The sequence below is a fragment of the Cygnus olor genome, chromosome 8 (assembly GCF_009769625.2).
Source record: "Cygnus olor isolate bCygOlo1 chromosome 8, bCygOlo1.pri.v2, whole genome shotgun sequence".
NCBI classification, from domain to species: domain Eukaryota; kingdom Metazoa; phylum Chordata; class Aves; order Anseriformes; family Anatidae; genus Cygnus; species Cygnus olor.
The window spans coordinates 2,367,837-2,384,115 of NC_049176.1; the positions used below are offsets into that span (position 1 = coordinate 2,367,837).

At 37.7% G+C, this 16,279-nt stretch overlaps 1 protein-coding gene across 4 annotated transcripts in view; it reads right to left on the reverse strand.

The window, feature by feature from the left end:
• Positions 1 to 16,279, reverse strand: part of DPYD (dihydropyrimidine dehydrogenase) — a 354,038-nt gene that overhangs the window by 77,450 nt on the left and 260,309 nt on the right. For all 4 annotated transcript variants that reach the window (XM_040566231.1, XM_040566230.1, XM_040566229.1 and 1 more), the window contains 2 exons: positions 11,991 to 12,111; positions 10,916 to 11,035 (listed from right to left, as the gene is read on the reverse strand). In XM_040566231.1, the coding sequence (XP_040422165.1) occupies positions 10,916 to 11,035; positions 11,991 to 12,111 (241 nt within the window). The remainder of the gene's footprint in view (positions 1 to 10,915; positions 11,036 to 11,990; positions 12,112 to 16,279) is intronic.

A 16,279-nucleotide genomic window follows, 5' to 3' on the forward strand; every position in this document is an offset into this window, starting at 1 on the left:
GAAACTGGGGATGTTCTCAGAGCTGCAAAATAGCAAGCCTGAGTTGGAATGAAATCTCCATGCCAGCCCATTTAGCAAGGGAGCTCCTTGCTAAAATTCCTCTTGACAGGACAGAACAAGATTCGCCATGACTTCCCTGCCTCCAGCAGGGTTTTCCTCCTCTCTGGATAACTGCCAGAGATGGATCCTTTAATATGTTTTTATGAACAACAAAGATGTAAGCAATCTCTTAATTTGCCCAATAACCTAGATGGTACCACGTAGCAAGTATTTTCAAAATATTTCTTCTAGCTCCTATCTGTAGGTCTGAATTCCTCAAACCCCATCTTCAGTAAGTTCTGAAGAAGCTCATTAATTTGTAAGAAAAAGCAACTGATTCTTAAATACCTCGTCTGGCAACACCTTCTCTGCAAGTGCTCCTGATAAACAGAGTTTATCAGGGCCTAGAATGAGAAGATTTCTCTGAGTACTCCCTTTCAAAATCTAAACAGCTCTCAAGTGGGCATATATCCAAAAATCAGTGAAAATGTTGCCAAAGCTGGTGTAATCAATACACAGGCAGCTGACATGGCATTAACAGTGTAAGCACAACAATAAATGACAGGGAGTAAGATAAGCTCAGCCCAGCCAAAATGGACTGGAGTAATCATACATACTTCTGAAAATCAGTACGTTACTCAGGAGGGCCATGGAACACATACAAATGACCAGACACAACCATAACATGGTTAACCACGTCCTCCTCGGCAGGCCTGCTTGTGAAACAAAACACAGCTTTCTCCCTCTTTTGAGCTGCCAGTAACAAAGTTCTCCACAGCATCAGCCTTACCTCTGTGCTGAGTCGGGTACAGTACCACACGTTTCACTGCCAGACCTCACGCCATTAAAAACACCCTCTCTGCAGAGCTGCCACAGCTGCACTGTGGATTTGTGCATCTCATTCTGAAAGAGTGGGGCACTGCACTCAGCACTTCTCACTCAGCTCTCATTTAAACCAAATAATGGTGGCTAAATCCCTCACTACGAGTGTCCTTTGGGATCTGAACAGGACTTAGCACTAAGATGGTTATACATTACATGTTAATAGGGAAGACATTTGCAATTACCTGGCAACATAGATGTTGCAAATTGTTTATAAATTGGAAAAAACAGATTACTACAGCAGGTTTCCTAAAAGATTTTGTACGGTATGTTTGTATTTACTGTTTGTGAGCAGCATATTTGTATAGCTCCTTCCATACAATGATATATCTGCATGAAAAGGCACATTAAAATGCAGATCCTTTAGCTGACTACTATATATTAGTTGCACTCTTTTGAAAGGTTAAAAAAAAAGAGTTCTGATAGTTGTGAAATACTTTTATAAATGCTTCTGGCAATAACTCATAAGGGATGAAGCAATGCCCAGTGAAATACAAACCTAGGATCTACTCAGTTAAACTAATCTGCTATATTTTGTGTTCTGTATTTTATATGTGAAGTTAGCATTAGGATTTATTCATCATCGAAGTAGGATACTAAAAATACAGAATATTAGAAGAATTTAGGTGAATAAAGATGTGTTCACTATGGCAAGTTCATTACAAATCATAGCTAACCAGTGAAGGTTCCTCCTATATGGAAGCAGGACAGCAGCAGTAACTGCTTAAGTATGTCCTTTTGACACTGCTGGATGTAAAGTAAAGCCCTGGGTTTAGTTGTTCCAAACATTTACCCCCTGCCCCCTCCATCCCTTGTACCTGGTTGTCAAAGTATCCTGCAACTGGATTAACCTAAGCAACTTAAGCAAGTGCAGTTTCATGTAACTGAAGCCTTCTCTTCAAGCCACTTCCATTTCTAAAAAACACCAGTTGCGTTTTATAGATAGCAAGAAGATTGAGAGTCCCAATATCCTGACAGAGATGCCTCAGACACTGAGGTTACCAGAGCTACTGAGCTACAGAAGCTGGGGTATCCTGAGAGCGGTGGTGGTATCCTGAGGCTGAGGGTGGAAGACAGCTGCCAGTTGGCCTGTCTTGCAAGCACAGCTGTCCCACAGGAGAGAAGAAAGAACAGCATGAAGCTTCATGTTATCAGATGTTAAATAAGAAGTCATTTTCTATTTATTTGTTGGCTCACATTTTGATGTTAAGTGTATTGCAAAATCTTTATTTTTCAACCATATCAACCCTGCTGCTGATTTGGATACAGAGTATAAAGTAGCAGAAAAGACAATTATGGGCCCCGTTCAATCAACAGCAGGAAACTTGTAACACCAACGTATATTCACATAAATTTGGAACCCATTTCCTTTCTCAGCTCTTTCCTTCTGTCACCTATACTGAAGCTCACTAAAGTCTCATAATCTGTATTCAAGTTTGAATCCATCTTGTATGTAACGCTACAACAAAGCTTTGCAGACCTGCGGGTCAACTTGAACACTGCCACCTAAAATTATCTTCTTGTGCTCTAGCCCACGGTCATGTGTTACTTAAATGACCTCCAAAATGAATTGTAGTAAGTTTTTAATGATAGAAATATATCTTTTTTTTTTTCTTCCAATACAATAATCTAAAGATATGACACAAAAATATCCTGAGATTTTTTTGTGAGCATTTGCTTAAAATTTAAAGAGGTGATCATAAAAGAAAGAGACACATACACCTGTAGACCTGACAGACACGGAAAGACAATCAACCAGTGCTGACAAAAGACAATGTAAACAGGTTCAATCTTGTTGATATTAACAGTCCTCACCAGGTTGTAGTGTACATATGCTACATTCATCTCTGCCCACTACTGCAAACAAGTTTAAGTACAGGCCCCTGTACTATCAGCCTGCTTTAAAATGCTGTCACTTTTCTCTTTCTTCATCAATTCATTTCCATTCTTTGTTAATCAGACTATGTCTCTAAGTCGCTAACTACACAAGCACCCTTTACTTAACCACGTCAATCTGCATGATTATATGAACTGATTTCCCATTTATCTAGCTGCAGGCAGATTAAAACCACACGTTCTTTCACCCGTGCTTGGACAATCTAGGCCACATTTTTTTTTTTTTAATACCATATTATGTCTGAATAGAATTTATGGTTTTATCTGAATCATCATCTGACATTAGTAAGACTTGATAGCCTAATGGTTATCATTTCATACAAAAAAAAAAAAAAAAAGACACTTTTTGGAAATGAGTAATTCCAAATGGACATATTATATATGAGATACGATGTAAAAAGCAAATCCAGAGTACTCAACAACAGTGGTTTAAAGATTAATCAAATTACAGGCTATTGAAACTGCAGAATACACCTGGTTGCATTTCAGAGCCCTATACGGACTAGAAACAGTTAACGATGATTTGATGGTTTTCTAGGAGTTTGAAACAAATACTTGGCTTTTAGTCTCAGAGCAATGCTGGACATTTCTGTCTGATGCTTGGGGGATTCAGTCAACTAACAGATACATTTGGTGAAGAATCTCATTCTAGTCATGCCCTCCCTTCCTAATTTCCCTTTTCACTGTTTTGTCGTCTTTGCCTGTTCCTCAGGGAACCGAGTGATTGATAGCCTAATCCAATGACTGTATACAGCTGCCTCAACTTGGACTCTTTTCCTTATCATTAGCAGTTAGCCTATGGTTAAATTCACAGCTCACTGCTTGGTACAACCCCTGAGATTTAAGGGTCTGGCCTTTAGAAAATATTTAACATAAAATTGAAATCTTGACATACTGAGAATTCAGTTCTCTGCAAGGCTTCTTTAATTAATCCAATGTACTGTACCATTGTTCTATATGAGACTGTGACATGGTGAACTGTTACTGACGCTCACAGAGATGTGTAATTCTAAATTAAACACTCACTTACATGTACCTACACTGCATTTGTTTCCCAAGTACATGTGCACAAAAGTGAAAATTTAAATGCAATCTATAACAATAATAAAACACAAACCAATTACATTTCAAGAGTAACGACTTTTCATTCATTTCAAGCTTGGAATGAGCTTTTTTCAAAGTAAGAGGAGAAAACACAGCTTTGTTCAAAAGCTGTGTGTGAAGACCAATACTTCATTCTTCTTCAGGACTCATTTAATCTTTTGGCAAATTAAATCAATTATGATCATTTTTCATCAACTACAAATGGCACCTGTGCTAGAAGTGTAAAGTGTTTTCTTTGTGGAAAGAAAATGGCTAAAAATATTAAAAATGGAGGAAATATGCTTAGTCTCTGACCTTATCTGGAGAATAATACTTATTTTTAAATAGCTATGGGAAGGATGTAGACCTTGATCTATGCTGTAAACCTTTGCCCTACTTCCAGTCAGTCGATGAGCTGCAAGCTTCTATGAAAATGGCAGCTGAGTCCCAGATGAAAAATTATGCATCTCATAAACTGCTATTCTGCTGAAATGTCAAGCTATGGCAGGGCTGTACCTCAAACTCAGCACTTGGCATTTTCCTTCTGTCTGCTTTGTTGCCATGAAGCAAACATGAACAGTGAGGATTTGTGTAGGGCAGGTAGCAGGCGAGCTCCCTGTCAAAAATCTATTATTAGGGCTCTGATCTCTTCTGCACAGACCAATGACGGCAGAACACTAAGAGAAATCAGACTGCTGCAAGGACACCACAGAAAACAGAGGACTCTTTGTGAATCCTGACATAATATATGCAAATAAGGGCTTTTAATGGCTGAGCTACATTTAACAGAAATAATAAACCAAAATTAAAATTGTACTATGGCATATATTTGTTTTTTACTCCTATCCACACTGTTTTATAAATATATGTTAATGTAAATAGTCTTTAACTCTCAGTAAATATTTACACTAAACAGGAATGCATATGCATATATACATTTTGTTTTATTTCCAATGACGGGCAGCTTTTCATTCATTTCTATTTACCAAAATTAACACTGAAGAGTCACTGAGATAACTGTGATTATGAAAGCAAATGCCCTTTTTTACATTTTTCTTTTAATGATGTGTCATAAAATTAAAATTAAAAGGCAGCTCTTATTATTATAACTTCAAATTTTCCACTTTCAATATATTTCATACATTTCAGATTAGAATATGCACCCCTATAAATAATGTCAAATATTCATATAATGTATACATTTTAATTTAATGAAATAACAGCTGCAAAGTGTTCCCTTAAAAATCACAATTGCTGTCCGGCTGTTTTTTTTTTTTTTTTTTTTTTTTTTTTTTGTAAAAAGAGACAGCTCCACTAACTTACTTCAAAAGTAACTAATATGAACTGCCTCTGCTGATTCCCAACAATTATACATTTCCACATTTAATGACTGAATCTGCTATCTAGATATATTCCTTTTGACATCTCTTGTGGTCAGCTGTGAAGATAGAACACAACTTTTTGAATTTCTCTTGTTCTGGAAAACATCCAAACATGCACATACTAATATGCTATACCACATACTTATGCAAATAATGTCAAAATATTACAGAACGGAACAACTGGACTAAGCAGTAACAGCACACAGGCATGAGGTGCTTGAGCTATTAGTGTAAAATACTGTAAAATTTTAGCAACAAAGCATTAAAAGGATACATAGTGAGTGCACAGTAGAGAGATTTGCTTTTAACCTAAGTTTTTTGCTAAGTCCAGTGTATGGTTTTATAAATTTATCCCCTAAGGATCTGGCATCCAGACAAAACCAATGAAACAAACATATGACAAAGAAGAACAAAAAGCCATGGAAATTCAAACAGAAGCTCTGCTCTATTCTGCTTGTAATAGATATCCTATAGTGCTGCAGTGTGATGTGTTTTATAAAACACATCTGGAATATGGAAGAACAGTATCAACACTTATGAAACAAACTTTTTTTTTTTTTTTTTAAATTTTAAAATACGATTAAAGGAAACAACTCTTAGGGAAACATGTAGCTGCTGACAGTATATTAACAACTCTGGGAAGCCTGGCATCTTATTCTAGTACCTACAAAATACACATTTGCAAAATCATTTATATTTATATGGATGAAAACATCTTTTTTTCAGAGACAGAGAACATTATTCATTGTGAGGATAAATAACAGCATTACCTCCTTTTTAAGAAACAAATACTCTGTATTGCATGCGTACAAGAAGAACTTGGGGTAGAATCTGACATATTCTATATTCTCAAACCTGAAGTGCTGCTGGGTCAATTCTAAAAGCTCCTTAATAGAAATTAAACTATGTCTCTAATTCTGCAAACATATACAATAGTTACATAGTTTGAGAGCCAAAGCTTAATTGCAGTGTATTTCTTTCATCAGAAGGGCTTATTTCCTTAAATAAGGGGGCTTCAACGAGACATTTCCACCTTTTGAATAAGAGGCAGTTCCTGGAAACCTATAAAAAATGGATGGACATTGGGCTCCTCTAACCATGATGTCCTCTCACGTGATGTGGCCACAGAGATGAGTAGGGCTACTGTAGCCCTTGGGCTCAGCCAAGGCTCTATGGTGCCAATTAGAAAAGAATTTTCTTTAAAAAACACCGATTTGTCAAAATTACTGTGATTTTTTTTCCCTGCAAAGATTTTCTGACACCAGGAGAGAGGTAGAAGGTAAAGAAAAACACAGAATATTTTATCCTGTTCAACAGTCAGAGGATTAACCTGGAGTCCAGGGGACCCAGGTGGGACTCCCTGGCTCACACCAGGGATTTAAATGTGGATCTCCCAAATCAGGCATGTGTGCAGCTCAGCAGGTTCTGCTCCTGCTCATGTGTATCCTGTGAGAGCTGTTTCACTTTGTATTAATAATTCAATATTTGCAGGGAAGTGGAGGAGGGAGAGTGACTAATTCTACAGTCCAGTGGCCAAACGCTCACCTGGGATACTGGAATTTTCCCTGTCAAAACCAGCCAACAAACAGTAGGATAGGATGGAGGAAACAGCCGTGCTTCTCACAGCTTAGCAATTTTCAGCTGATCGAATTATATCAGAACAGGAAGGTCACTTCCTGAGCACTGGATGGGAAGCAAACATTGACTGTGACAACTCAAAGCTAAATGGGGTTTTTAAGTAATCTCATTAAGTCTCTCCTTCTTTGAAAGACTTTAAAAATATTTTAGATGTTTAAAAACAAACAAACAAAAAAAAAACAAAAAACAAACATAAGTCTTTTCTCAAAGACATCTCAGAAGCTGGCAACTAAGTTAATAACTTTTTTTTGTTTTTATTAATGTTGGAAAAACCATAGTAAACTACCTCCCACTTACTAATTTAAAAGGAATTAAAAAGCAAATCCCTTTCCAGTGGCATGCTCAGCTAGAAAGACAAATAACAATTTTTCTGCATATAGCTGCTTCACCCGCAGCAGATGAGGAGGGGAGAAGCCAAGTGGAAGGTGCACATGGAAAAACTTTAGTTCATAGCCGTGCATGAGCCCATTTTTAAACAGTGGAAGGTTGGGAAGACTGCAAGTTCAAAATGTCAGGCTGCTGCTAGGCAAGGGGATTAGCAGACTTTGATTGTTTGCTCTTCGACAGCAACCTTCATCAAACTCACTGGAGTGAGCTTACACTCACCTGCCAAAGATAACCTACACTATATGAAGAGATGTGTGACCGTAGTGAATTTAAAATGTAGTGAATTAAAAATGTGGTGAAGAATGGCTGTCCTCTAAGGGCCCAGCTTCCACAAACATCCGTCTCACACAGCATGCCTAACAGTGCTGCCAAGCCCAGGCACACACCGGGGCACCAGAGCTTTTTGCTCAAACCAGGCCCTGCTGCTGGCAGCCCACCCCAGGCTTTCAGCAGAGCCCTTTAGCTTGCAGGCCGGAGCCGGCCTGCTGCCTTATGTCAGGGAGCAAAACGTTGACTTTCACATTTGGAGCTGAGGAGGGTCACCTCCATCTTTCTGCCACATGCTGCGCCCCTACACTGCAGCACAGGGCCCCCTCAGCCCTCGGGGCCATGGCTGGAAGGTGGGGCATGCAGCACAGGGCACACCTCTCTAGGACATGAAGGGGAATGTGTCCTGGCTGCTGACGGTGAGCCCTGCACACAGCAGCTTCTGCTTTCATTCTTCAAAGTAAAAACACCCTTTCAGGAAGAGCAACCTCTGTACTCATTGGCAACACAACTGGAGGTTGGAGAGTTTCCTACAAGTTATGGTAAAGAGAACTTCAAAATGCAAGATAAACTGTTGCTGCCACCATTGTTTTTTTTTTTTTTTTCTTTTTTTTTCCATCCAGTTCAATCCAGCACCAAAAATACTCCCTTAAAAGCCATTCCTAAGCAGCTGGGTGATCCTCAGGGCCACCAGCAGCTGCAAGCCTAGGTGGGTTTCCAGACCCCGAAAGCCTACCTGACATGGAGGCCGCTGTGCCCTGTGCCCAGACCACACAGTGCCAGCGGTGTCATGGTCCTGTGAGAACAGGCACCCGCCTCACTTCCCCCTCCTGTACTGTAGCTTATTGCCAAATAAGAGACAGTTCTAGTCCAGAAGAGTGAAAATCTGTGCAATTGGAAGAAATACAGAAAGAAAGATACAGCTTGATTGTCCCCTGTATCTATTCTAGATCTGTGCACTGGAGAACATTATAAACCAGCTGCGCTTTGGTAAGACACAGAAAATGGCCCAAACAGATTGTTTCTATAGTAGCATTGACTTTTGTGTAAAAATGAATTCTCTCTTGAGAGAAATTATTTGAAAAAACAACAAAAACTCATATCAGATAATACAATAGAACAAAACAGAACAAAAAGTTTAAGCAGATGAAAACAGAAAAGTGATTTCCGTGCGAGGAGCACGAGGCACTCCCCGGGAAGCCTGTAGGCATGTAAGTGGTGTTCCTGCCATTCAGCAGGCAGGGAAAACAGCACAGGGAAAGGTCAAGCATCTGGCTGCAGGCCACTGGCTGGGCCCAGCACTGCCAGGGACAGAGTTCAGGCCTACATACGCCTACCCCTTGATCTGACAAGGCCAACGCTCCCCCTTTTTTTTGCCTTCTCATAAGCATGCTAGCTCTCTTGATTTAAAATTGCTTTCCTGCTTTGGTAAATTTGTCTACTGTTACACCCTGGTCACCAAGCAGAAAGTATTGCAATGTGTGTGCAGCATGTACTGACTTTATTGGCTCTGTGGCTTTCTTTTCCGCAGTGTGTTGTGGGATTGGGACCTACTGATGTCAATTACCAGCAAGAAACCTTTATTTATTTGTCTGCAACAATATACTCTTTCAAAACATAATAAATTGACAGCGCTTTCAGTGGTTTTCATATTTTTTAAATAACCAGATTTGCGTCACAGGTAATGGTGCATCCCAAAATGACATCTTCTATTTCCTTTGATACATGTAAAACTTCAGGAAGAAAAATACATTTCTATACTTACACATGCATACACACATATATATTAATATAAGAAATTGAGAACTTTTCCTTGGGTTTCATTTATAACAGAATTATAAACCATGAAAATGGTGGTAGATCTTTCCATACTGCTTAGCATCCAGGTGCTACTGTAATTTACACTACATGCATGTTTTAAATTTGTGACATGAGACACACTTTTCATAATGCAGTCATTTTATAGATTTTATTAGACAGACTTATGGTAGGAAGGATTATTCAGAAATTGCAACTTAAATGAGAAAATGTGAATGGTGTTACTTATATAAAATACTACTGCAATAGTTCTTTTATTAATTTTTAATGCACAGCACCCACTGTGACCTCCTTTATTCTTTTCCTGTCAACATGGCAGGCTAGAGAAATTGAAATGGGCTGTAACTGTTCTCTTCTTGTTCCCCTCTTCCTCCCATTTTGCATAATATTAAAATTATAACATCTTATTGGACTGTCACTGTGAAATAATCATTATGCAATAGGCATAACAATTTTTCTGATTCTCTTCTTTGCCTTTTAGTGTTCTCTAAAAAATTCCAAATTCCATGCAGTTATCTAAGGCAATAAGGCAATTTTCCACTGAATATACTTGTTTGAATTAAAGTTTGTTTAAATGGTATCTTTTGCTACATTTCTTATGGTTCTCTAAGGATAACACTAGTCACATAAAATGAAGCATTTTTTTTTGCCTGTCTGGTCTTCTCTGATTACAATTTTGGGGTGAGGTGGGAGGTGGGTCTGATAAAATAGTGTTTGACTCAATCAGGAGGATGCTATTACTTCTGTTATGTATATTTACTGCTACCTCTATCACCAAGGAGACTAATCTCCATACCAGTAAAGTCAAGAAGCTCACAGTATTGTCTTTGCAGGGCCAAGTTCATGTTGTCACAGCAACAGAGTGCACAGGGTCAATAGATTAATTCATTAGTGTGCACAGGCACTGAACTGGAGTGTAAAAGTTTTGCTGCTGGTTTTTAAATTAAACTGTGAAGCAGAACTTGGAAATATGGTATAAGCATGATATTCTTATATATCACAAGGAATAGACTACAAAAATAAGTATATATTTACCTAATGCAATCTATTAGTTTTACCATAGTGGGAAGAGGATGAAATAATCTACTTTGAAGAGGGGCATTCAGTGAGAAGGCAGCAGGATAGCTGGAGTTCGGGCTATGAAACATACACTGCATTTGAATTGTTGATATTTCCCCCTACGATGCCCTTTCATTAGCCTCTGTCTAACGTGGGGCCTGACAATTGTGACAGAATGAAAAATTTGAGGAAAAGCAGGGGTCATGAGAGAAGAGATTTCCTTCCCTCTCTAGTGACCCTATCACAGTATTCTGATGCAGCGTTTTACCATTAAGGAAAGGGCAACACGAGAGCCTTCACACTTAATCTGTTCCATCTGTCATGACTATTAGAAACATTGACCAGCAGTGAGCTTTAAGGACTTGGTGCGACTGCAGACATGATATTCTAGCCCACTACAAGGACCTCCTGATGTTTTGAAATCCTCCAAGGAAGTCGTATGCATCAAAAAGGGCAACACCTACCTGACACACCACCATATGTGGTCCTCAGTCCTACACCAACTGCTGGCCAAGGTGTGCCGTCTGCTTTCAGTCCCATCAGTCCTGACACTGTATTGGTGGCTGTAACACCATCTGCGCCACCTGTGAAAGAAAAGGTCAGTCACTTTTTGTTAAATAATGCATATAAGAACAAGAGAGGAAAAAATACAACAGAAAAACTGTGAAACTGTGATATAACTAGAAATTCAAATAAACAGCTGAAGACAGAAAGCAACAAACTGTAAGAGGATGTGCAGAAGGGTCCTTAAAACCAGTCCTGGGCTGATAAATTTTATGCTAGCTTCAAGACAGGTTGCATCAGTTGAAAGAGCTGTAAACAGCACCTGGGAAACACAGACCAGCAGACAGGCAGATAGATCTCTGCCATTCAGCTGCGTGGGACAGAATCTACTATAGTGGCTGTTCAACACTGAGAGGTGCCCCAGCACAGGGGTAACCTCCTCCAAGCTGGTGACACCAACTCTGCGTTGACTCAGCCAGCCCATAATTCTTGCTTCTTACTGTGAGGATGAAATAGTGCAACAGAAAAAAAAAAAAAGACCACATTTTTAAGTGATGGATTAATACACATACTTTCAAATTCATTTCCAACCACCCTGTTTTTTAAGCTCTAAGGAAAAGTTATATATATATATATATATATATACACACACACACACACACACCCTCAAATGGTGTATTTCTGATTTCTCAGGACACACATTATTTTTACTATCAAACAAAGGAATAGGGGAAGATACAGTGGTATGGTAAACATCTAAATATGATAGAAATTAGAGTGAGCAAAGACACAAAAACATATGATTTAATGTTAACATTAATCTAATATGGTTCTCTTTATACACTGTTATATTCTAGAATAAAGCATGGACAAAATTAGGAAATCTTTGATCATTGCACTTATTTTAACCACATCAAATAAACTGCATTCGTATTTGTTTCCGTTGTTATTTGTTATTATTTCTGCAACTGTCCTATGTCCCCAACATCCAGCAAATTAGTAAATCTGTACAGCTTGTGCACTGAAGTCAGTTACCTTCCTGCGCAGCCATCGCAATATTAACAATATCAGTGACATTTGGGGTCAGCTTGGCAAAGAAAGGAATCTGAACAGCTTGTCTAACCCAGCGACAGATGTTCCGTACCAGCTCTGGATCCTGTTCAAATAGGTCAGATAAATATAGAACATAATTAAAAGTAATATGAACAAAAGGTATATCAAGGCAATAGAAAACTCTGTTATAAGTGGTTGTACTGTGATTTTGTGAAATTACACATCAGGACCAAACCTCATCTCATTAGCTAGCTTATTTAAGACACATCAAGTAACCACAAATCCATTACAGAAAGGTTAGTTCATGAAGAAAGGAAAATTTGCTTTTTTCAAAAGACAAAGATATCACAAAATGTTCCCTTCCCAGAGTGGGAAAAATATCATTTTGGATGACAGAGAGTGTCTTTACCCATTTATTTTAAAAATTACTTTTTGTTTTTAATGACTCACTCTATGTAAGATATGCTGAAAATAACTGCTATCATATAAACTAACACAATCCTGAAGTATTGGCTGACCATGCCTTGATAGAATAAGAAGGACGAGTCAGGTTGCAGGGCTATCAGAATGCAATTCTGCATTTCTGGACTTTCCTCTGACTTCACAGAATAACTTGGAATGTCCAAAATGTAAATGAAAGATCAAAACCTCCTCACTTAGAGCTCAGAATAGAAATCTTCAAATGCTGGCTTTTCATGATTTCTAGGCATTTACTTCCCTTATGGAATACATATCACCTAGACAGTAATCAGCAATCCTTTCCGCTGAAAACAGCTCAGTGGTACTAACATTCTGATTCTGGCACATATCATGGCTTTTGTTCAATATAACTCTTAGGGTGTGGGTTGGTGGTTTTTTTCTTTTTCTTTTTTTGGATTGTCTACTAGTAATGCTATTCAACAAATATCTTAAAATTTGCAATACTGATGTATGTAGAACATGGTGCGTGATCTGTTTCAAAAAATGAACTGTTACAAGATATAGTACAAGGATAACCTGTGGGTAGGCTAATTGGTAGTGCAGCAATTATTTATATTTACTAAATCTTTATCACTCTCTCAGATAATTAAGTCTGTCATATAAGAATAATTTTCTCCTGTTTGGCTATTGTAAAAATTTGGGAAGCTGCATTGTTATGAAAATGGGATGATCCTAAATGAAGTTTAAAACAATCCATTGGCCACCAAGGTTCTTTGCAGTTTAGTGAACATACAAGAAATGTTCCCTTGCCGTTTTTGTCATTTTATATCAACGATTAAATGCAAACATAAGGAACACAGGCTGTATCCCTAGAAAGACAGAGTGCTTTACATGAATAGTAAAATCCTGAGACTTAGCTGTGCCATTCCAATAAAAATGGTGATCTCCCTGCCCATGTGCTTCCATGAAATATGTATGAATGTTGCACTGGCAGTATGAAAGTAGTTGTGTCATTGACTTTAATTTCTGTTTTGAATTTCCTTGAGGCCCAATGCAGAAATGAGACTCTCTAGTAGATATGGATTGTATATTCTTTATGTTAATTCTTCTCCTTAGAAATCTTCATAATAATGTTCACGATGTTGGCACTACATAACTCATTATACCGACTTCGTAGTGCTTACAGTGCTGCCATAAAAATTCTTACTCCAACTCACATTAGCACTTTAAAATACACTTATTTTAATCCACATCAAATAATAACTCACTGGGAGATCTCTAATTCATATTAGCCCAATTTCCATCATATCTAACACAATTTAACTAGTCCTTAGAAGTTTACCTTTGGACAGAGAATAATTTGTAGAGTTCGCACAAGAAGACAGCTTTTGAGAAAGGCTGAAGTGATTAGAAAGAAAGTTCACTTCTAAATAGGCATTTACATTTGCAAAATCAATAATATGAACCACCTAAAATTAGTACTGTGCTTAATTTGGTACAGAATTTTAATGCTTTTAGTTCAAAGTCTACCATGTTGCTATAAATTATCTTCTTCTATTACATATAATAGATTTGTAGCTTCTGTTATTAATGATGATACAGTGCAATTGTTAGAGTCTGTAGCATAATTTTGCTGAGTGTGTCAATGCAGAAGAATGAACAAATGCTTCAATGGACTTCAACATCCATTGACAATGCCCTTCACTTGCCTGCTGTACTTTTTTTCTTTTTCTTTTCTTTTTCTTTCTTTCCTTTTTATTTTATTTTTTTAAACACCATCTAAATGAAAGCTTAGTGAAATTATTGACTCATGCCTTGCATCCACAGGAATCTGTTGGTAATTTAATACCATATAAAGTCTCTTTCGGTATGAGATGTACATCAGTGTGTCTTCTGTCTTCCTGTTCTTAATCAAATATTGCTTGTTTATTCCAAAGCCACAAGAGATTTTAATGTAACAGGGCTTGTCTTTTTACTTCCCCAAGCAGCCGTACAGAATCATTTTTCCTGAATATTCATTATAGCCTTGGGCTAGATGGAGCTTTTAATCCTAACTACTCATTGCCAATGGGTAGATAGACGAGAGGAAAAACAACTATTCACCTTTTTTTTTCTAACTGATCACATGATAACCTTAACTACAACCATACCTATAAGAATAAGTCCTCAGAAATTAAAGCAGCAAGTTGTCTTCTGATTGCATTTGGCATTGGTAATGAGTTGAATCCCACATCCTATCATCCCTAGGGCAGATACATCCTGCATGTTTAAGGAGGAGTGTGAAAATGCTATGAAGACAGTAGGTAACCTCTCCTTGTGTTTCATGGTAACAAACAAAATGATGAGGAGATTACCACAGAAATATCTGGCTGTAGATGTTGGAAACTGTGGCAATTTTTACTATTACCTGTCTTTAAGTGCCCTTGCAGGGTCCTCATTTTTACATTATCCTGTTATCGCACACTCTTTATACTGTATCTAAAACACCTCTCTGAAGTAGGGAAGTACTATTATACCTGTTTAACAAACAGATAAAGGTGAGCCAGAAATACTGAGGTGCACCTCCTCAAACTTACCTTTTTTTTGGTGCCTAGCCTTTACTAAGTCACTTGCATAAAGATCTGAAAAGATATGCCTGGTGGAGAACTGCATTTGGGTCCTCAGAATGCTTTAAACCATGATATACTTGCCACATTAACAAAAGAAATATTTGCAATTCTAGAATTTAATCATTTTTTTCAGAGTATTTGAATAATGCAAAAGATGAAAATACAACTACTTTAGGGTGTAAACATGCTTTTCTTAACTGTGCAAACAGTCCTTGGGAAGCACGTATGTGAGAGGGTATTCATGTATGTATGTATATCTAAAGAACACTAATGCCAGTCAGAAAGATGTCATAAAAATAAACCTGTTACAGAATTTCTCCTGAGAACTTCAGAAGGAAGGTTTCTACTTAATATAGCACATTAGCTGATCTTGCCTGTTAGTGCTACAGAAAATGGACCACACCATGCAATCTTCAGTCCATCCTTAATTACTATAATGGTGGCAGTTCTGCCTCACTAAGAACAGGGTAAGGACTTTTACAGTTATGGGTTTTAATAAAAACACAACTATTCTCAGTCAGAATCCTGATTTTACATATGCATGAAGGTTTTCTTACACAGAACTACTAGTGTTAACATTACAGGTCATGCTGATGATTTGTGCAAGTCCATTATCCTGACTGTGATGGTGTGAACTTCTAGATGGCAGAGAGAATGTTGTAAGATCCATTAGGACCTTGCATGTAAAGTCCTTAAATCTCATCCATCACTGACTCCAATAACCTAAACAACAAAGTTACAGAAATTAAAATACTTTATTCTATTTAATTAAACCATAAGTCTGATCTTCATAAACCTCAACCCTATGATGGTCACAAAACTCTTTTCTCATATATATCTCTTGCCAATGAGCTTCATGGATAAATCATTCATAATGTGAACGCATTTGCAATTTTAAATACCAATCCTAAATTATAGAGGCTTCATCTTGTCTTTGAATTAATTTACCATACATTAAGCTGACATGGGTTTCTGATACGTGGTTAGTAGGCAAGCAAGGCACCAAGTATCTCTCAACAGTGCATTCTTCTGGTGACAGATTCTCTTTCTGTACTGGCCGTCCAGAAAAAAATAATACTAACTAAAAAAATCTTGTAGCCCTTTACATCTATTATCATTGGAGGAGTTTTTTATATGATAAAATGTTCTACACTTAACTGCCCAATTCTCCACAGTGGATACATTTTCCAAAATAGTATAGATAGCTAAAGGAAATGGAAGGAGGGTTTTTACGTTTAGAAA